Source organism: Nothobranchius furzeri, chromosome 11 (assembly GCF_043380555.1).
Source record: "Nothobranchius furzeri strain GRZ-AD chromosome 11, NfurGRZ-RIMD1, whole genome shotgun sequence".
Lineage (NCBI taxonomy): Eukaryota > Metazoa > Chordata > Actinopteri > Cyprinodontiformes > Nothobranchiidae > Nothobranchius > Nothobranchius furzeri.
In genome coordinates, this window is record NC_091751.1 from 48,775,554 (window position 1) to 48,797,961 (window position 22,408).

Here is a 22,408-nt window from a genome sequence, read left to right on the forward strand (position 1 = left end):
TGATCTGTCACCTTTGGTCTTTAGCCTGGTACGCTGAACAACCAGTAGGCTTTGATCACTGGACCTCAGGGACCTGCTGGGGGTGTAGGGACTAAGAAGATCACCAATGTAAGATGGTGCTTGTCCATGTAAGGCCCTATAGACCAGAACCAGGATCTTGAAAAGACCCCTGAAGGTGACTGGCAGCCAGTGAAGCTGGAGGAGAAGCAGGGTGATGTGAGTGTACTTTGATGATTTGGTCAGAAGCCGAGCACAGGCATTCTGAACCACCTGTAGACGGTTCAGGGAGGTTCTGCTCAGACACGTGAAAAGAGAGTTACAGTAGTCTAAGCGTGAGGAGATGAAGGTGTGGATAACTGTCTCAAGTTCAGAGCGAGACAGAATGGGACTCAACTTAGCAATGTTCCTGAGATGGAAGAAGGAAGAGTGAACAAGAAAACAAGAAAAGAAAGTATCAAACAACTGATTTTTTAACTGGACATAAACCATCTCAGGCTCAAAATAAGTTTTGATAAAAGGACGAACAACGAAGTCCTTCAGGGGTACTTCTGAGTTAAAAAATGCTCATGAAATATGTATGTGGAGTAACCAGGTAGGTGGGTTTTAACTGTTGCAAATTTGCAATGCCTGCCTCCAGAGGCTTAATCTGTAAAGGAAAAAGAAAAAACTACATCTGTAGTTTTTGTAATGAAATTTTACTTTAATCTGGTGCAAGAAGACAATTGTTTTGTAAAACATTCAAGTAAAGTTGTTAGTTTATGCCAATATTGTAAAAATAAATAAATGTGCACTCCCCAAAAGCAATTTCAGTAAATAAAACAAGCTTTGTAGTTGTTTGTGTATGTGTGTGTGTGTGTGTGTGTGTGTGTGTGTGTGTGTGTGTGTGTGTGTGTGTGTGTGTGTGTGTGTGTGTGTGTGTGTGTGTGTGTGTGTGTGTGTGTGTGTGTGTGTGTGTGTGTGTGTGTGTGTGTAATGAAATCAAAACTCAAAACCCCAATATTTTAGCTGGGGTTGACCTTGGTTTGATTCAATTCCTCTCAAGCTCGCTAAAAGGATGAGATTTCAAAGAAAATTGTCTCCTGCGTCTTGGTGCTGGGTGCAGTGTGTCTTTAACACCGCTGGGTGGCAGCACCGAGTCACCAGCTCGTCTCCACCCTCAACAAATACTCAGAGAGGAAGAAGACATCATCAACAAGATATGTAAAACTTTACCTGAGCTGTCATTTGGATTGTTCTTTCCAGGAAGAAGGATGAAATTAACTCCAGGGAGGCACAAATTATGTATATTTTTGTTCACGATACTCTTATCAGAAGGATATTTTCGATGGGTAAGTCTAAAGCGCGTGACTTATGACTCAGCTCTGGCTACAGTTGCTTTTGTGATGTGTTTATTTTAGGCGGTTAGCGAAACTAGGTTTAGCTCTGTTAAGCAGTGCAGCTCCGCTGTTTTAATAGATTTAGGCTCTGCCTTATCAAGTAATTAGCTTAACGCTTGTCTAACCATAAAGCTAGCATCAATGCTAATAAATCAAGACGTTTCAAAGACTGGTCGCACTGTTTTACGTTGAATTTTCAAAGCTCGCTGCTTGGTGTAGAAACTGGTCATTCGTACGATAATCATGTTAAAAGCTCGAATCAATTCGGATTTAATCAGTTCTATGTCAGGTTTCGACTTTACCACACCTCCGCTAACTGACCACACCGAAACTGTAATACCAAACAAGTTTACCTGCAGGCTTTGGACCGATTCAGATAAATTCTGATTGTTTTGGAAAATTCAAACTTTGCTACACAGATTGATGCCATGGTCCACAAGATTTGATTTTCACGGGTTATAATGTTTACAAATAAACATTGCAAACAATATTTTCACATATTTTTTAGTTTTCGATTAAAAAAAAAGCAAATTGCCTCAAACGTCATGTCATTTTATTTCTGGGGAAATAAAATAACATTTTATTTTCTGTTAATTTTTTTTTTATTTACAAAGTGTATAATTATTCAGTAACTTGTAATAAACATCTAAAGTATTGCCCTGCTAGCCAAACGCTAAGATGTACTTAATGTTTATACAGTAGTATAAATATAATGTTTTCAGACACATCAAAAATATTAAATTGTGACTGATTATTCAATCTGATTGCATAGTCTTGAATTAATTACATCTGTTATTAACTAACTTTTCTGACATTTAGATCATATTCAGGAGGTGGATTCAATTCTTACTATTATTGTAGTAATCATTATAATGAAAGACAAAAAGCACAATATTCTCAAAGAAATATTCCATTACCAATTTTTGCACATTTTTAATAACATAAAAAGGCTTTAGCAAGCAATAAACTATTTTATGTATGTGTTAATTTAATCAGGCATTTTTTAAATAGTGCTCACTTGTCCTCAGCAGCCTCTGTGCCCTCTTTTCTCTCTCGATTGCTCTTTTCATGATGCAATTAGGCCAGTCTTCTCCAATTGACAGACCAGCTTTGAAACTCTGCTAAAATATCTGAAATTTGATTAGTCAGTGCAGTATTGGTGTCTCATTGGGTAAAAAAGAGCAGGAATGTACGGATCAGTACAGATATTGATTATATGGAGATTGTAGTGAGTCCGCAGAAAGTTGTTAGCGAACCTTTTTCTTGTATTTGGTCCCTAATGGAATTTCTGTTCAAGGGGCACTGCAGTGATCTGTTTGTCAAACTAAATAAACACGTTCCGGTTAGCTGGACAGATAAATGTCGTGTACCGCTTTGGAGAACTTTGTTTGCAGAAACTTCAGCTTGTAAATCTGTGCATGACCCGAGCCCCACAAAGCACAAATAGGGTAAAGTGTGACACTGGCTCTTTGCATTAAACACTTTGTGGAGTAAGTGAATTAACTTCCCTAAGTTTCTGTTGCAACAAAAAAAAAAAAAAAAAAAACGTGAGAGCTCTGATGCTGAGTAGACAGTAAAAATAAATAAATAAATAAAGTTTAAAAAATTCAATTCTTTGTTGGTTTACAGCAACCATAATTTACATTTCAGATCATTTAGCTGTTTTTCTGACTAGATAAATGGACAGCTTTTCGAGTTTTAACCTTAAAGTTTTTGTTGAAAAGACATTTTTGCAGAAGTGAAATGATCATTTGTAGACCCCGCAGCTCCTGGGGTGTTAGAAATACAGGAAGTGAAGTGCCAGATGTTTCATTTGTCAGGAACTTCTAGTAATTTTAATGCGTCAAAAATGTTAAGTCAAATCAACAAAATGGAAACGCATGCCTCATTTTTGCCCTTAAAGGAACATGAGATGAATCAACTTGTTGATGGGCTCATGTGGTAAAAATAAAATCTGCTTTAGAGGAGTTAAAAGCTTGTTCAGATTCACCAATCTGCAGTGGGTGACCACATGAATGTGATCTCTGAACACAGCAGCAGAAGTGATTACTTTGTTTTTCCTCTTTCACGGTCAGGTTGAGGCCCAGCACTGTGTGTGGTATGGAGAGTGTGGAGACTCAAAGATTCCTGGAAAAAAGTACAACTGTAACTACACGGGCCCCCCTCTGCCTCTAATGCCTGATAGTTATGAGCTTCTAACGGTACACACGAAACAATTTCTCCTTATTTTCCTGCTTCTTTTTGCTTCATGGAGGAAAAAAGTGACGTTCTGTGTGTGTTTGCTTGCAGGAGCTTTGTCCCGGGTTTGATTATGGGAACCGTAGTCTCTGCTGCGATGCTGCTCAGCTGCGCACACTCAAAGGAAGTCTCCAGGTGCCTCTGCAGCTTCTGTCTCGGTACGCTGCGCTGACATTTACCTATTTATGCATATGTGTATATAGGCTGGAAAAAAAGTGATGTTTTAGCATGTAAAGGACTAGTTTGCATGCCAACGCGGTTTGACTAAAAAATGTTGGCATGTTTTTATTTTTGCATCTCGTTTCACTTCGCTTTTATTATTACCTCAACGTCTTCCCTCGTTCCCTTGTTTTAAGTCTTTTCTATAGTATATCTTTCATGAAACACCAGCTTGTCTTATTCTAAAACCTAAAAAATGCATTGCTTGGATTTCTAAGCCAGTTTTTATTCCGGATCCGGCACTTTCTGTGTTCAGGTGTCCCTCCTGTTTCTTCAACCTGATGAACCTGTTCTGTGAGCTGACCTGCAGCCCCGATCAGAGTCAGTTTATGAACAGCACCAAGTTTAGTGGCCCCAATGTGGTAGAAGTTCAGTATTATGTTGGAAAAACCTTCGCTAATGGTGAGTTTGGTTCTGTTCTTACGAAATGTGCCACACCTCCACGACGCAGTCATGCTTGCATAAGAAATCGGCTGATTAAGCATTATTATTTCCCTGACTAAACATGTGGTCATCTTGTTTTTTTTATTTGTTGCTTTTGTAACTGGCAGTTGAGTATTTTAATTCTGTGATTTTTTTTCCTAGCGATGTACAACGCCTGCCAGGACGTCCAGCTACCTTCCACCAACATGAAAGCCTTATCGATACTTTGTGGCAAGGATGCAAAGGACTGCAATGCCACTAACTGGATCCAGTACATGTTCAGTGATGAAAACGGGCAGGCTCCATTTAATATTGTCCCAATATTCTCAGGTGAGTTTGTTTTCACAGCATCTTTCATTGCTGTGAAGAAATAAATGATCAAATGTTCTGCTCTAATTCCAGATGTGGAGGTGTCTGGTTACACGCCCATGAACAACAAGACGTACGCCTGCACCGAGGGCTTGGAGGACGGTTCTGGTCCCTGTTCCTGTCAGGACTGTGTCAACGCCTGTGGTCCCAAACCCGTCCCTCCTTCTCCCACTCCTCCCTGGACAGTCTTCGGTGTGGATGCCATGTACTTCATCATGTGGGCTTCCTACTCTGTCTTCTTGCTGATCTTTGTTGGAGTGGTGCTGGGAACCTGGTGTTACAGGTAATAGGGGTGTTTTTTTTTTTACCTTGTAGCACACATATTCAGAACTGAGGTCCAATAAGATTCCATACCTGACCTGTTTATTTTATTTTTATTTTTTTGCAGGAAAAGAACGATCATGTCGGAGTACGCCCCCATTTTGGACAGTAATAGTCCCCTGTCCCTCAACAGTGATGATCCTAGCCAGGGTGCAGTCATTCACGACATCTCTGTAACTTTAAATTTTTGGTTTAAATGATACAATTTCTAACTTTTCTTTATGTTTCTCTCTTCAGTACATGCCACCTGCTGTGAGACGCTGGGGGAACGCTTTGAGAATCTTCTGCGAGTGCTCTTCAGCTGCTGGGGCTCCTTCTGTGTTCGCCATCCTCTATCGGTGATCCTGGGCTGCCTGGTTCTGGTGACCGCCGCCTCCGTGGGTCTGGTCTACATGCGTATCACCACGGATCCAGTCGAGCTTTGGTCCTCCCCCTCGAGCCAGGCTCGGCAGGAGAAGGACTATTTCGATGAGCACTTCGGCCCTTTCTACAGAACCACTCAGCTCATCATAACCACTCCCATCAACAAAACATTTATATACAGTCCTTATTTTGGAGGGGCAAACGTCCCATTTAAAGCCATCCTGTTTAATGACATCCTGCACCAGGTGAGTTCAGTTTAGAAATAACATCACCAGTTTAGAATTTGCACACAGATAGTGGTTTTTATGCAGTAAATAGCAGAATCTTCTGATCTGGCCTTATTTTTGTTTTTAGCTAAATGGTGTAGTACTGAGTTATATGTGATGCGCTTTGATCAAAGAAGGTGATCCCTTCTATAGCTGGACTTCAGAGCCAATGAAACACCACAACAGAGATGGGGAATTGTGGCATCAACAAGTCATCACAGCACAGCAACTGAACCTGGATCAGTTGCTGAGCAGAACAAAAACATAGCATGGAGTTGACTTGTTGATGCCACAGGTCCCATTTCTGCACCATAACGTGACGTTATGTGTTGGTTTGAACCCAGTTTTCAATGTTTGAGCGCAAAATCCCAGCATGCACAACACAGTTAAAAGAACTGTGTCATGCTATTTTCCCACTTCAGAGCAATGATAGGCCCATATATGGTTTAAATATCACCATTGGCACTATGGAGACCTCATTTGTTCTGAAGCATGAGTTATTGTCTTGAGACATATCAACCCAGAAATAAGACTGGTGGATTCCATGAAATCCCGCCTCCACCAGTGTCAATTCCTCCTATTTCATGACTTAACTCTAGATCCTCAGCACAGCATCATGGGCTAAGAAGAAAAAAGCAGCTACACAAACACCAGCGGCAAACTAGTCATCCACTCTGTGATTGCTAGGGACACCCACCCCCACTCCCGGAGATTCTCTGTAGAAGAATCGAGTTGCCAACACACACACCACCAGAAAAGATGGATGGGATGAAATATTGTGCTTGTCCGTCCCAGAGGCTCGCCATCCAAACTTTATAACTATTCAGCTAGCGGTTAGCATTTTGGTTGAACTCACCACTTTGGCCTATCCATAGAGTGGTTTTCACATCAGAATGGCGCCGGGCGGTTTGAAGAAGTAAGCTGTCAAAAAAACTCACTCTGGTACTAGTGGTGGTTTAACTAGCAGTCCATGAAATCACGGTCACTTTCTGGCCTGTTTTTTACGAGCTGAAAATAAAATCCAACCATTTCTGCAGATTAAACTCTTTAGGTTGACGGAACAAATCTCTACCTCTCGCAGACAAAATGTAGACATTGTTTAAAGTGCAGACTAGATAAGAAAGAAATGAGCTCTTCACTACTGCAGAAATTAAACTCTCCACTAGCTACAGAGAGACTTGGTGTTAATGTTTACAGTCCTCAGAGCCCCTCAGAGAGGAGGGTCCTGATTGGAGACTACCTGGATGGGGAGGGGCAGTGCAATGAAGACGCAAAACTTTTCCATCTAGTCGTTTGTATTAGCTTTGCAGTGCTGAAGGGAAGAAGCAGCTGAGACAGAAAAATACATGAGTGTAGCCGAAAACCACTCTGGGGATTTTATTTCATGAGGAAATCACAATAAAACGTGGTCAGTAGCTCCAAAAAGTGGCTTTTGCAGCATGATATCATCCCTTTAAAGTTTTGAAATGAAACAAAGTCACTGAAAGTGTGGTTTAAAGTCTTTATTTCTGCTCCCACCAGGTGCTGGATCTGCAGCTTGCTATCGAAGGCCTTGTAGCCACAGATAAAGGGCAGAACGTGACTCTGCAGGACATCTGCCTGGCTCCCCTCGCTCCCGACAACAACAACTGCACCATCTTAAGCATCCTCAACTATTTCCAGAACAGCCACTCTGTGCTGGATCACTCCGTAGGAGATGAATTTTATGTTTATGCTGACTACCACAGCCATTTCCTCTACTGTGTCAGGTGATTCTTTTCTTCTTCTGAAAAGACAACACTTATTGCATTTTTTATTTTAGTCACATTTGCTTGCAGAAATCTGTTTTAGAGATCACAAGTCTAGAGGAAACTCACTCCTAAAATAATTCACTCAGAGTTGCTCCTTAGCCATCATGCGACAGCTTGGTTGTTTCTTTCATTAACTGTAGACATATAGGTCATATTTTCATTTTCCTGTTATGTTTTATCTCTTTTTTATCTGTCTGCAGCGCACCAGCCTCTCTGAATGACACCACCCTCCTCCATGATCCCTGTTTAGGAACCTTTGGAGGTCCCGTCTTCCCCTGGTTGGCCCTCGGTGGTTATGATGGTACATTTTAGTTATTCTTTTCTTTTTTTTATTATTTTTTTAGGCAGGTTTTTGCACTTTCTCCATGTTTTAGTTTAAATTGCATTGATTGATGCACTCATTTTCATCAGATGGGGGGGGGGGGGGGTGATTTTATTTCTCATAACCTTTAGAGTAAAACTTGAACATAAACAATTTAACCAGGAGCTGATTAGAAATAGAAGCTGAGACATCTTTAAAACATGCTCGACACAATCTGTTAGAGGTGGAAGGAGGCATCAACTGAGGATAGTTGAGATAAAGTGTGTGGTGTTGCTCAACAGGAGCAGCAATGTGTTTAAAAAATCTGTTTCCTGGGAATGATTCTGACTTTTAATTTATAAAGGTTTTAGCATTTTAATAGAGAAAAAAGTTTTTATTCAACTTACAGCAGCTGCACAGCTATTAAAAGTCTCCATTTATGTCTATTGCTTCAAGGAACCTGCTGTTCTTCACAGTCCCTTGTTTTTTTTTTTAAAAGAAAAATTACCTTGTAAGGGTTGATTTCTGACTTAAATTTAGGGATTCTTTTAACCCTCCCACTGTCCCTAACGGGTGTGACCCCGCGAGGAAGGTTGACCATTAGGCAGGATTGATGGTTTATCCCTTGGGTCCACGTGGCAGGGATGAGGAGTGAGCGCCACCTCACCCCAGCCACGTGGACCTCAAGGGATAAACCATCAATCCTGCCTAATGGTCAACCTTCCTCGCATGGTCACCCATAAAGACAGTGGAAGGGTTAATAGTAAGTCATTTATGAATGTAGTGAGGAAGTGTGTGTGGTATGTAATTGTAGAGTGTTTCTGCTCTCCTCATGACATTGCATCTCCCTCCAAAAAGCCTCGTCTGCTCTGATTGGTCAGCTCCCGCTGGTCTGATCATCAAACACCGCCTCCACATTTCAGAAGTTGTTTCATTGGGTGTGCAGTTGCTGCTGGGTGTAGCATGAGCTCTCAGCGATGTGAAACCTCTTGCAGGAAATGACGTTGACTCACATTTTGAAACCACCAAACTTTTATTGTTCTGCATACCTGAAGTTTTTTCTCAACATGCCTATTAAGTTGTTCAGAATTTAGTTTAAATAAAAGCTAAACCACGCCCAATTTTTTCTTGAAATTCCTCAATAGGTTAATTGTGTATTTTTTCCCATTTTTAAAAAAATGCTTTGCTTTCTCATCTTATTTAAAGTGATCGCTTCATGCATTTGTTGCAGACACGAACTATAACAACGCCACTGCCCTGGTCATCACCTTTCCGCTCAAAAACTACCTGAACGATTCCGACAAACTGGACAAAGTTCTTGCTTGGGAAAAAGAGTACGCCAACGATCACAATCGCACTCCGTCATCAGGAGTTATTTCTTCTCTTTAACTGTTTCATCTTCATTCCAGATTCATCAGCTTCATGAAGAACTACTCCAATCCCAACCTGACCATATCCTTCAATACGGAGCGGAGCATCGAAGATGAGATCAACCGAGAGAGCAACAGTGACATCAGCACGATTGTGGTCAGCTATGTCATCATGTTCATCTACATCTCCCTGTCTCTGGGTCACATCCAAAGCTTCAGCAGGCTAATGGTAGGGCATGAAACCTTGACTTAACCCCGTTAACGTTTCAAAGCGTGTGTCTCATCACAAATGCCTGAAATAGTCTTATTTCCTGTCCATGTCTGAGATTGTTTCATGTGACGACATAAACCATCTAACTCATGCATAGAGGAAGCAGATTGGTATAAATTTGAGTCCTCCTGTGTTTTTGTTTACACAGGTGGACTCTAAGATTTCTCTGGGGATAGCAGGCATCTTCATAGTGCTGGCCTCGGTGTCCTCATCGCTGGGAATCTTTAGCTACGCCGGGATCCCCCTAACGCTCATCGTGATCGAGGTCATTCCCTTCCTCGTGCTGGCTGTTGGAGTCGACAACATCTTTATTATAGTTCAGATGTACCAGGTAAACACTTTGACTCTGGATCAGAGTAGACAACAGATCTACAAATAATTATAATGTTCCTGTGGTTTCATTCAAAGAGGTCCTTCACTGAGAAACCATTTTTACCTATTATTTTTGAAAATGATCATTCTGAGTTTAGCATGCAGGCTGACGTGAAAATAGTCTTCTACGCCTCCTGCATTAGCTTCTGATAGAAAATAGACGGTGAAATTCTAGGATTAGAAATGCCTGACAGATCTACGTCACACTGTCACTGAACATTCATGGACTCTCCCATCTTGACTCATGATGGGGAATGCTGTTGTTGGTTTAGCTTCCAGGAAACGGCAGAACGTCTCGGCCAGTAGAAGCTAACTGTTAGCATTAGCGACTCTACAGCATGACGGAACTCCTCCAGGCTTGTGTTACTTGTGGAGATAAAACGTCAACACTGAGTCAGTGGTAGAGTTCAGTTGCTGTTATCCAATCAGAGGTGAGATGGCCAAATGTCAGGAAATAAAACTCTAAATCATTTTGTCTGAAGCGACTTTGCCCTCCAGCTGACTTCCTTAACCAGGTGCATCTGAGCTCCCCCCATCCCAAACGAGTCAACCTCTGATTGGTGCAGGCTGCTGGGCTGATTACTGAAAGAGCTGAACTCCCTCAACTTTTCTCCCATTTAAAAAAAAAACAAAATCAGCTGTTTGGAAATTGTTTGAAGACAGATAGTCACGGTTTAGCTAACAGATTAGACAATGCTCATAGGACTCCCCGTCAATGGAAGCGCCACCCTTCACTCATTTAAAGATAACGCTATCTTGAAATGAACATTTGCTACAAGAGTTAGCGTGCCCTTCGTTTAGAAAATTATCTGCTCAATTACAAATCATCTTGTGCTCTTGTTGGAGATTGTCAGGCTCCCAAAATACAAAACACGATGAACAGAGCAGCTTTACTCTACAGCCTTAAACAGACCTGTTTTAAATATACTGTGAAATAATTGGGCTGCTTAAGCAAATAAACTCTCTGGCATGTGTGTTAGTGTGTGGTTGTTTCTCCCAAAAATGGAATTTGATTTAAATACATTTTCGTTTTGTTTACGTTTCTAAACAGAGGGATGAACGGTTGCCACATGAAGAACTCCACCAACAGATCGGTCGGATTCTCGGGGACATCGCTCCGAGCATTCTTCTCTCCTCGTTCTCTGAGACGCTGGTCTTCTTTCTGGGTAAATCCCATACGTTATTCTTTATTAACCCGTCATTGTTTGCTTTTGTTGTGGCAGGTTCACTAAATATTACCTGGTTGTGTATCAGAAACGGATCCGATGGGACTGTGCGGCTCTGCAGATTTAAAAAATTCAGCTGATCTACAATAAAGCAGATTTTTTTTAAACAAAAGCAGCTCAAATTAGAAGAGTCGCTAACATGAGGGCCTGTTAATCATCAGGAGTTGTTGTTAAAGCACACAGCTTGAACCTTTGATAACAATAATATTCAGGTAAGTGAGTCCATTTAAACAAAGAGAAGAAAATACAAGTGGTGAAATTTTTTCAGTATCATTGGTCATTTCTGATGTTTTCCTCTTTAAATAAACTCACACGCAGGTTGGATCACTTCCTCTTCCCTGTCACAGCAGGTGTGCACTGATATAATTAAAAACATGCTGTTTATAACAACACGTTGCAGAGCAATCAGCAGCAGAATGTTGTGCATTCATGCAACAGTCAGAATTTTGGTTTAAAGCTTTATTTATAATTATTTACAGGGAGAATTCACACATCTGGCAGATGAACGACCTGCTGTTTTCTGCTGAGCCAGAAGCTGATGTACTTCTTTATTTTTATCTTCCAGGTGCCTTGTCCAACATGCCTGCAGTGAGGACATTCTCCCTGTTTGCTGGCTTGGCCGTTTTTATTGATTTCCTGTTGCAGATCAGCTGCTTTGTCAGTTTGCTCGGCATGGATGCCAAAAGACAGGAGGTGAGATGGAGGCAGGGACACTCAGTGGGATTATTCAGCATAAGATCGAACTGTTATCACCTCTTAATAACTTTGTGTTAATTTAGGAGTATAAATAACATGCACTACACAAGAAAAAAATCTTTTCCCTATCAAATAATTTCTACAATAAGAACAGGCAACAATATCTATTTAAAATATTCTCAGACGGTCAGCTCTGATGACATCCACAGGCAGTCGTGGTGATGATTATAAACTTCCAACACCTTGTCACCCCTGCTGCTCCGTATTACGATGCTCTGCTGCAGTCCTCCTCATCAAGGTGACACCAAACACTGTTTTTTCCACATCTGAACTCAACACAATAATCCTGCTCTGCTGTATCTTCACCTGGGGCCTGATTATAAAGCTTGCTTATGAACAAAATGGGGTCTGAAAACTGCGTGATTTTCCATGCAAACTTTCTGTTCTTTGAAAAAAAAACTTGATGGAAAGATGTGCTTAACTTTAAGCAAACTTTTGACCCGGCAGGAGCACATTTGGGAGATAGTGAGATGGTAAAATGTTTTTTTTTTTCACCCCTTCTTTCCACTTCCAAGTTAAAGTTGGAATATGGAATATTTTGATAAAATGCTATATTTAAAAAAATACCACGACGTGGCATTTAGAGGTGTGTAGAATGTCCAGTTTCTGCTTTAAAAGGTATATTTAAAAAAATAATAATAAAAATGTTATTTTGAGGGGCACAACACTAGGTTTATGCTTACATCTACCAGTCAACAGGGGGCAGCGTTGCAGTAAAAAGTTGGCTTGGCAAGGCAGGCTGGGACTGTGTATAATGGCGGGCCAAACAGCTGATTCTGAGCCCAGAAGATGTTCTAACGGTAAATAGTGTTACAAAGTTAACATATTAGTAGAAATAAGTCTTTACCCTGTACGATTCATCACTGGACATGGTCCTGGCTGGTCACGTGTCAGCAGTGAACCAATACCCTAACAGCTGGTAAATGTGTTCTGTTGTTGCACTACTACCTCCTAACACTAGATGTCGCTATAGTGTCCATGCTCCATATTCAACCTTTAAAGCATCGCAAATCATACACGGAATGTACTACGCAGAAATTAGCCGCCGTTCTAGTGAATGCGTTCCTTTCCACCGACACCAAATGATGACGTTTTGGACGCGCCCCAGAAGCGAAGGGACACATCATTATGTTTCGAGTCTATTTACAAAACACGTCAAACTCCACAGTGTAGGTTACACCAGACTGGATGTCAAACACAAAAGCTGTGCAAAACATCCAGAAACTTTCAAAATAAAAGTCACATGCAGGTAAACTTACGTCATTTTCTGTTTAAACCCCCGTAGCCGATGTAAACAGAGCAGAAAATAAACCAGACCTTTTTGATGCATGCAGCTGTCTTTCTCCTTGCTTTTTATTGTGGGTGAACTTCTGAAATCACGCGTGGTGTTGCAATTCTCATGTGATTTTGTGACGCCAGCTTTGTGGAACGCTTTCGCTCTCGTTTCACATCTGAAACGCTCCCAGTTGGGAATGAGCTCATGGGTAAAACGCCTCTATTACGTTAGATGCCACCTTCACGTCCAGTGAACAGAAGTGGTCAGGCCTTTCGCACGCACACACAAAACCAAAAAGAAGACCCCCTCCATCTCTGAATTGAGAATAAAAATTATATCAGTGATTAAAATACATTACTTTCATGTGTCGTTAAATAACTTATTGGTGCATTAATTGTGTCGTACGTGACCGCACACCTGTGATTCACACTATAATTTAAAACGTCACTGTAGTGAACCGGGCAGAGGTGCAGCTGTCGGAGTTTCCATAAACAGGAGTTCTGACAACACCAGTTCGTTCCAGCAGGTATCAGCTGATATTTGTTCAATATTTCCTGCCTAGAGCCCTTTGGGCTAAATTAAATGTTTTCCTTAAATGTTCCACTTGGATCTGGAAAAGACAGTGACCCCTCCCTATGCACCATAGTGCTGCTTTTATTGATGATGTCAATGATTGTTGCCATCTTAAGCTCCATCTGACCACTTCTTTAAATATTTTTATTTATTGGCATCCGCTGATCGCTCCGTGGCTCCAAAGTTCCGCTGTAGCAGCGCGGTGTCGCTAAATCAAATCAAAGATACTTTTTTAACCCCAGAGGGAAATTAGAGGGAATAAAACACTTTTTCCATGTATAAGCGACACCCCAGACCGTGGAAATCTTTCTTGGTTGTCATGGTTGCACGTGAGCACATTTCTAAGACAGGTGTGATTTATAAAGCAGAACCACTGAGTTAGAAAAGCCACACAGCTCAAGAGAAATTTTTCATTCATGGCGTCGCCCACTGTGGCTTGTGATCGTGGAAATGAGAGCAGAGTGTGTTTGGGTTAGTAGAAGCTAACCATTAGCATTAGCAATTCCACAACATTTTGAAAGAGTTACGCATAAAAGAAAATCAAACAACTTCAACGGAAGAGCTACTTGCTTTTAGCCAATCAGAGGTGAGATGTTTGCATATTTTGAATCAAAATCCTGCCGTTTTCCATCCAAACTTACTCCAAATAACTTCTACTTCCTGAAACTGGAGCACCAAAGTCAAAACGACTCACAAAGCATTCATTCATTCATTCATTCATTCATACTTGAGCCCACATCAGGTTTGTTAATAAAAATGGGTGAATGAGAGCTTTTAACGTGGACACTAGAAACCTGCTTGGCCCTCTTGGATTTTATTCATTTATTTATTTATCTACCTGATCACAGCTGGTTGTCGTTGTAGCGTGAGGACAATGTTTATACTTGTTGAACATTGTGCGGTGGGTTGTGTTTTAAAGGAGAACCGGCTAGACGTCTGCTGGTGTGTGAAGCTGCCTGAACGTTACGAAGTCAAGACGGATGGCTTCCTCTTCCGGTTTTTCAAGAAAGTCTACGCTCCGTTCATCCTGAAGGAGTGGGTTCGACCCGTCGTCGTGAGTGAACCAGTCCTGCTTTAGCAGCCATGTGAATAAACCAAATCAGTGTTTCTGATCAGCTGACACTTTTGTCCACAGGTGGCGGTGTTTGTGGGGATGCTGTCTTTCAGCATCGCTGTGGTGAATAAAGTGGAAATTGGACTGGACCAGAAGTTATCCATGCCGGATGTGAGCTTTCTCCTACGCGTCCCTTTAAAAAAATCTGAGTTATTCCCTTTATAAGTTCATTTTAAAAACATTTTCTGTTTCTCCTCCATTTAGGACTCGTATGTTCTGGACTACTTCAATAACCTGAGCGAGTATCTCCACACCGGAGCTCCTGTGTACTTTGTAGTGGAGGACGGTCTGAACTACAGTAGCCTGGAGGGCCAGAATTCTGTTTGTGGAGGAGTGGGCTGTGACAACAACTCTTTGGTTCAGCTGGTTTATTCTGCATCACTTATCAGCAACTAGTAAGCAGTGATAAAGAATTAGACTAGTTTTAAAAAGAGACTTGATCAATGTCATCATTTTAGCGTTTTTAAGAGCCTTTTCTAATCTTTTCCCCGTTACTCCCAGCACCACTATTGCCAGCAATCCCTCTTCCTGGCTGGATGATTACTTCGACTGGGTGAAGCCTCAGTCGACCTGCTGTCGCTACTACAACACCACCGGAGCCTTCTGCAACGCCTTAGGTGATTATCCACCTTCTATCAGTGAATCAAAGCCGTCTGTCATCATTTTATGTCTAAATCACCCAACGCTAGAACACTTTGGTGTAGTTTTAAACTAAAAAGTGCAGCTTTGATGTTTGTTTATTTGTCCTATGGTGGGGTTTTTTCTCAGATACCTGTTTAATAAGCCTGTGTTTCTTGTTCTGTTTTCCAGTGGTGAACTCGTCCTGTGTGCCGTGTCGACCTCTGACTCCGAGTGGAAAACAGAGACCTGTAGGAGAGGACTTTATGCATTTTCTACCAATGTTCTTGTCAGATAATCCTAATGTCAAGTGTGGAAAAGGGTGATCAATCTTTCATTTTAATCCAAAATAATTTAATCCTCTATTTTTGTGTTTTTTGGGTTCTAATTCCTCTCTCCTCTTGTTTTTCCTCCAGCGGTCACGCAGCTTACGCCACAGCCGTCGACCTTTATCCCGACAACACGGGCGTCGGGGCCACTTACTTCATGTCATACCACTCTATCCTAAAGGACTCCCCCGACTTTATAAAGGCTTTGAAAATGGCTCGAACCCTGGCCAACAACATCAGCCAGTCTATTGATCACAAGGTTTTCGCATACAGGTCAGTTTGTTTCAGTTTCACCTTTTTAGTTTACTTATGCAACTTTGCTTCCTTTTACTGAGGTTTTCTCTGCTGTGTGATGTTTTATTTTAGATAAAAATTCCAAATTTACTTTAACTAATCTGTTAGTTTTCTAGCTGTCTCAGTCTGATACTAAAATAAGCATTAATTAAGCTTTATTATTACATAAATTAGACCAAAATACTTCAGAACCGTTTTAGATTTGTTGGAATGCACATTTTAGTTTTTTTTTTCCTTCAACTGAAGCAACAGAAAATACATTTTTACTGACAAACATTACCCCCCCTTTGCAGTGTCTTCTACGTGTTTTACGAGCAGTACCTCACCATCGCCCACGACACGGCTCTGAACCTAGGCGTGTCACTGTTGGACATCTTTGTGGTGACCACAGTGTTGCTGGGCTTCGAGTTGTGGTCAGCTGTGATCGTCACCATCACGATCGCCATGATCCTGGTCAACATGTTCGGCGTCATGTGGCTTTGGGGCATCAGCCTCAACGCAGTGTCTCTTGTGAACCTGGTCATGGTAAGAGTTTCTTAAAATCATGCAGCGCCTCAGGGAATCTGGTTCAGCGCCATTACTTTAACTCAGTCGTCACTTTAATAAACTACCCTCTCGAGTCATTAGAGGACAAAAACGTTGTAAAAGTGGCTGTAAAAAATCTGTATTTTATTTATTTGTTCATGTTGGCCTTCTGAGTTCAAAACAAACAGCAGAAGATCTATTCCGCTTTTCCCGGGATCCACCAATTTCCATCTTTCTTATTCGTTTTCTCTCTCCCTTTCTTTACTTTTTTTTTTTACTTTTTTAAATTTTTTGCCTTTTTAAAGATGTTTTTTAAACTTTCTTTTTTTATTATTCTTTTTACATTTTAAATGTTTTGTTTTTGTGAAGCATCTCGTGATTTTTATCTTGAGAGACGCTAAATAAAATAGTTTTCTTTCTTTCTAAAGAAATGTCGAGTTTCCTGCCAGGGCCAATAATGGAGAAGTGACTGATTTTCTTGGTGAACAGTAAAAATCACAAATTTTACTACTTTTTTTCTGAAATGGAACCCTAACATCATAGAATATGAGTATTTTTGGATATTTTTTCTCTAGACTGGCTCTCTTCCTATCTCACTAACAGAACATTCACAGTGAAGTCAGAAACGTTCTCCTCAGACACTGCCTCTCTAACATGCGGGGTCCCACAAGGTTCAGTTCTAGGGCCTCTACTATTTGCATTCTATATTCTTCCCCTAGCTGGCATCATTCAGTCTTTCCCAGACATCTCCTACCACATCTACGCTGATGATATTCAGCTCTATATGTCCTTTATGCCACACCAGTTGGACAGGCTGGCCACACTTGTACTCTGCCTGACCCAGATCAGTAACTGGCTGTCCAGCAACTTTCTTGTCCTCAATGCTAACAAGACAGAGACCCTGATCGCTGCACCCCTGGAACTTCAGCCAAAAATCGAGCAAGAAATTGCCTCTTTTTGCCCATCAGCCAAGGCCAACATTAGAAACCTGGGAGTTATTTTTGATCCAGCTTTAAGTTTAGACTCACACGTCAAAACCATCTCCCGCTCTTGTTTCTTTCAACTGAGAAACATTTCAAAAGTCCGTAAACTGGTTTCTACTGCTGATCTGGAAAAAATAATCCATGCCTTTGTGTCATCACGCTTAGACTACTGTAACGCTCTTTTTACTGGTCTCAGCAAAACCTCCCTCTCACGCCTTCAAGCCATCCAAAATGCAGCAGCCAGACTCCTAACCAAATCCAGCAGACGAGCTGACATCACTCCAGTTCTACAGTCCCTCCACTGGCTCCCGGTAGAATATAGAATACAGTTTAAAGTTTTAGTCCTGACCTATAGAGCTCTTAACAACCAGGCTCCAAGCTATTTATCTGAGCTTTTATCCCCACACATCACCTCTCGGAACCTTAGATCCACATCTGAAAACCTCCTGGCTGTTCCTCGAACCAGACTGAAAACCAAAGGGGACAGGGCCTTTCAGACTATTGCACCCAGACTTTGGAACAGTCTACCTTCAAATCTCCGTCTCTCTAACACTGTAGAGGTCTTTAAAAATCATCTAAAAACTCACCTTTTCATCCAGGCGTTCCCTCCCTAAATGTTTCAAAAAGATGGCTGTGTTCAGGTTCACACCTTCACTTTGTTTATACTCATGATTTTATTTTCTACGTTTATCACTGCTATTGTTTTTCTGATGTTTTTATTGGTTAGAGGTATTTGCCCTGATCTTTATCATGTTGTACAGCGCTTTGTGATTTATATCTGTGAAAGGCGCTATATAAATAAACTTTTACTTACTTACTTACTTACTATTTTTGGATATACAGGATCAAAAACTGGTTTGAATAAAAGTCACTGGAACGTTTTTGTCCTCAAGTGACTATTAATTTTAAATCTGTTAATATGCAAAAACTAAAAATGCAGAAAACTCAATAAAAGGCACAATTTATTAATTTATTTATTTATTTATTTTTGTGGAAAATAACCTTTTCATAAATTACAGCAACACTGTAAACAAAACTAGTATTTCAAGGGTTAAAATCCTCAAAATGATTGAATTTTGTGTAGGTTTGAGCAGGGCTGAAGTTGTTTTTCCCAAAAAAAAAAAAAAAGCTAAAGAAAACATTAATTTACACATTTTTAACTCATTCACTGCCAGCCGTCCTGATCACTGACGGCCTTTGCTGCCAGCGTTTCTCACTGTTTCTACTGTTTTTTTGAGAGTCACAGAACGTTGCGCGCTAGGATGATGTCATTGCCAAAACAACCAAAACAAAGAGGAGACTCACCTCTTACATCAGGAAGAATCCACGTGTTTAGAGCGTTATCCATTCTTTCATAATCCGTTGTCGAATTGTGATCGGCAGACGCTTTTCCGATTCGCGCTTCACTTTTTTTTACAGGAACGGCCCAAAACGATCTCCAAACACATGGATCTGTTGCTTCCTGATCATGTAATTTGTGAAGTATTTGGATGAAGATCGGCTTCAGGGCTGAGATGTTTGTTCTCTCAGAGCGTGGGGCTTGTTCCGATGCTCAAAAAAGTAAAAAAAAAAAAATGCAAATGACGACTTTAGTCGTCAATGGCAGTGAATGAGTTAACAGCCACATTTATGATTTAGTCCTCTGACTCACGAGTATGGGTTTTTTCCCCTTACTGTTCCATTGGTTTATTTTCAAAATTCCAATTTTAATTTAGAAACTTGTCTGAGAGGTTTTATTATTAAAATCTAACAGAAACACTGTTAAAATGGAGTCTACCCAAATGGACAAAAACATCCCATGATGGTTGGTAATATAAGAGTGTCTCAAAAATAGAAAAAACTAGACAAGGTTAATATTTTCTTTAGGTAAAAACAAAACAAACACTGTTTTATTTACTGGTGACGATGGCAGCAGCTCGATATTGTGAGTCAGCTCATATTTACTCTTGTCGGTGTTGTGTGAAGATTTGTGCCAACTGGTGAAACACAAAGAAGACACTGTTGTTTTCCATTTATTGGAAATAAATCTCATTCTTAATTTTAGTATTAATTCACTAGCTTTTAAAAATTCAATTATTTCTTAGATTTTCTGTCTTGTGCTGCTGTTCATGATCTTGTGACTTCTTTTGTTTTTAGGTCACATTCATCTTGTTTTTCCTTTTTTATGGGAGAACTTAGGTCTGACAACATCCCATCGTCAGCAGTTCTCATGCACTTTGTTTTAATGGCCAGAAATAAACTAGAACTGTATACAGCTGTTCCTTAACTTTAGCCTAGATTTTAAAAAGAAAGAAAAAGAGAAACGGATGTCAGCTCTTTGGCTTCCTGTTCATTATTTCCCTGTTTTTGGTTCTGACCCGTTTGCTGCGGTTTGATTTCAGAGCTGCGGGATCTCGGTGGAGTTCTGCAGCCACATTGTACGAGCGTTTTCCATCAGTGTGAAGAAAAACAGAGTGGAGCGAGCTGAGGAGGCGCTGGCTCACATGGGCAGCTCTGTAAGTTATATTTTGCACCTGATTAAATTTACTGCAGGAAATGAATGAGAACAACTCCTGGATGGTACTAATTAATTTGGCATCAGTGTCATTGCAAACAAAATCTGATCAATCTATAAAACTAACTTGTTTTCTTGGCTGCTCCTGAAATAAAATCCAATTTTAGATAATTATTTTTTTTTTAATAAAAATGCTTTAATGAAAATATTTTAACTAATTTTTTTTCCACAGGTGTTCAGTGGAATCACGTTAACTAAGTTTGGAGGGATATTAATCCTGGCTCTTTCCAAGTCGCAGATCTTCCAGGTCTTTTACTTCCGGATGTATCTGGCCATCGTGCTCCTCGGAGCGACGCACGGCCTCATTTTCCTCCCAGTCCTACTAAGCTATTTAGGTTGGTATTGCTAAGCGAACTAGAGCTGAATGATTTTAGAAAACTACCTGATTGCATTTTTTTCTGGCAGAAATTGCGATTTTCACAATTTTCTTCAAACCAGCTTCAAACACAATATTCACAAAGTATTGTTTACCAACATAACAGGAAATTACATCATACAATCAAATGTAAAGCTATTACTTTAATAATGCAAGGGTGAAAACTAATGGGCTTTCAAATGTATCCGCTGTGTATGCTATCAAAGGATTTGTCATGCTATTCCTAGCTTTGTTTTACAGAGCCATGCCACCTTAATGTTTATTTTTTTTCCCCCCATAAAGCACACCTCAGATACCAAACACCGACACATTCGTACTTACCATTACCAACCGTTTGAGCCATTAAGAAATATTTTTTTTGAAAGAAGAGAAATGGCACTTTCAGCTCAGTTTAGTGTTATTACGGTAATCCTTCTGCAGTTTCAGTAAGCTGGTGAATCAGCTGCTCTGTCCCTTCCACACTCACTCACTCACTCACTGCAGATTGAGGGACAGAAAAAGTGCAACAAGGACGGGTAACAAGTGCAGCTAAATAATTTTGCTTCGGCAACTGACGCTTTAGATTTCTAGGCTAAAAAAACACAGCTGTGCTGATCACATGATCACGTTGTCTGAAATTGCAATATCAATCAGAAAAAAATGGATCTTTCAGCTTCAATGCAATTTAGAAAAAAATTCCACACATCTCATCTGTTTGCTACAATGTGTTTACTTTTATCTCTAAAGGTCCATCGATGAACAAAGCCAAGGTGTTTGCTGCCAACCAGCGTAACATCGGTACAGAAAAAGAGCGCCTCCTCGGCTACAGGGCCAACTCTATGGGTACCAACTAACTGTCCACGAGGGGCCGTGTGTGTGTGTGTGTGCGCGCGCGTGCGTCAGCCACATGTGGAATCAGTAACACACTCTTCATCATTGTCACTACTGTGCATGGATCTAACTCAGGAATATACGCGGAAACAAGAGTGCCAGCAGCTTTTGATTTGTCCACTAAAGACTCAGACCAGCCCTCCTCATCCTCTTCCTCATACTACAGGGCAAGCAAGACTTTAGCATCTGAACAGACACTCGGACAAGGGTCCTGGGACAAGAGAAACGATGGCAGAGTGGTTGTTTTGAGAAAGTATTAAAAGGGTAAAACTGGTCAGCTTTAACATAAAAGTGAAGACCAGAAAAAAAGTTCGATATTAAGAGTGAAACAAATGGAACCTGACGGACCTGAAAATCTCACAACCGTCCTCATTAAATCATAACTAAGTACAGTTCTCCATCAGGATGTTTTGACTGTTAAACAAGAAAAAAGAAATCAAACGAGTGTCTTTTAGTGGAGACCAAATTTTTCAGCAAAACAAGATGATTTATATAAATGTTCTTTTTAAAGTTACTTTACATCACCATCAAATGCTGCTTCTTGCATCAGTTCCCAAGTATTCTGATTTTATTTTAGTTCCATGTTGAAGGCTGATCCAGAATTTTCAAGTGTCCTTCCTGAAGCGTTCGGCCACTTTTAACCGTCGAGATGCATCTTGGTGTTTGATCTAAACGGTTTCTGGTGCTTAAAACGGTTTTGTATTGATCTGAGACATTTTATAGTTACTGAACAAGGGATTTGTAGCATCAGCAGGTGGAACAAAGAAGCTGACATAGGACTAATTATTTCATTCCACAGTTTAAAAAAAGTGTAATTTATTATATAATGTCAGAGTTCTGAGATTTTCATTCTTTTTTTTTTCTTTGAGCATTTTAGCTGTTTAAACTTGTGTGTGTTGTCTTTAAACTGCCTCAGAAGTCCCTTTAAAGAATCGTGCAGTTAGCTATTTTACCCTTTTATTCTACCTACTTGTTACTTTTATGTCTGAGATTTCCCCCCTTGTGTGTCCTGCATTAACCATGAACCATTCCTTTTTGGTTTTTAGATAAATTCATTATTTCATGAATGTATAAAAATTGTTGTGAAATAAGGATTAAACATGAACTTTCAAAGAAAAGCTAACGTTACATTACCCTGGTTGTGGATTGTAGTGAAAAACACATTTTGTAAGATTTGGAGAGCTTTAGTTTTTACTGATTTGAACAAATATTAAAAGTACTCACAAAGTGACACA

General features: G+C 40.4%; 1 protein-coding gene across 1 annotated transcript; it reads left to right on the forward strand.

Annotated features, from left to right (window-relative positions):
* The first annotated feature begins 1,135 nt into the window (after positions 1-1,135).
* npc1 (Niemann-Pick disease, type C1) lies at positions 1,136-21,731 on the forward strand. The gene is made up of 25 exons (XM_015956656.3): positions 1,136-1,328; positions 3,452-3,577; positions 3,666-3,772; positions 4,090-4,235; positions 4,419-4,586; positions 4,659-4,908; positions 5,014-5,096; positions 5,184-5,554; positions 7,097-7,323; positions 7,566-7,666; positions 8,898-9,000; positions 9,076-9,265; positions 9,456-9,638; positions 10,731-10,845; positions 11,471-11,598; positions 14,430-14,564; positions 14,646-14,735; positions 14,829-15,019; positions 15,126-15,241; positions 15,435-15,564; positions 15,659-15,844; positions 16,159-16,390; positions 19,755-19,868; positions 20,100-20,262; positions 21,030-21,731. Exons 1-25 carry the CDS (start codon positions 1,251-1,253, stop codon positions 21,134-21,136), a joined length of 3,840 nt encoding a protein of 1,279 aa, XP_015812142.1. The 5' UTR covers positions 1,136-1,250; the 3' UTR covers positions 21,137-21,731.
* Positions 21,732-22,408: the final 677 nt, after the last annotated feature.

Bases quoted from the DNA above. Each gene is read 5' to 3' on its own strand.
- npc1 (XM_015956656.3), top strand. From the start codon at position 1,251: ATGAAATTAACTCCAGGGAGGCACAAATTATGTATATTTTTGTTCACG. The intron at 3,773-4,089 runs GTACGCTGCGCT...TTCTGTGTTCAG, and splicing joins CCTCTGCAGCTTCTGTCTCG to GTGTCCCTCCTGTTTCTTCA. The intron at 19,869-20,099 runs GTAAGTTATATT...TTTTTTCCACAG, and splicing joins TGGCTCACATGGGCAGCTCT to GTGTTCAGTGGAATCACGTT.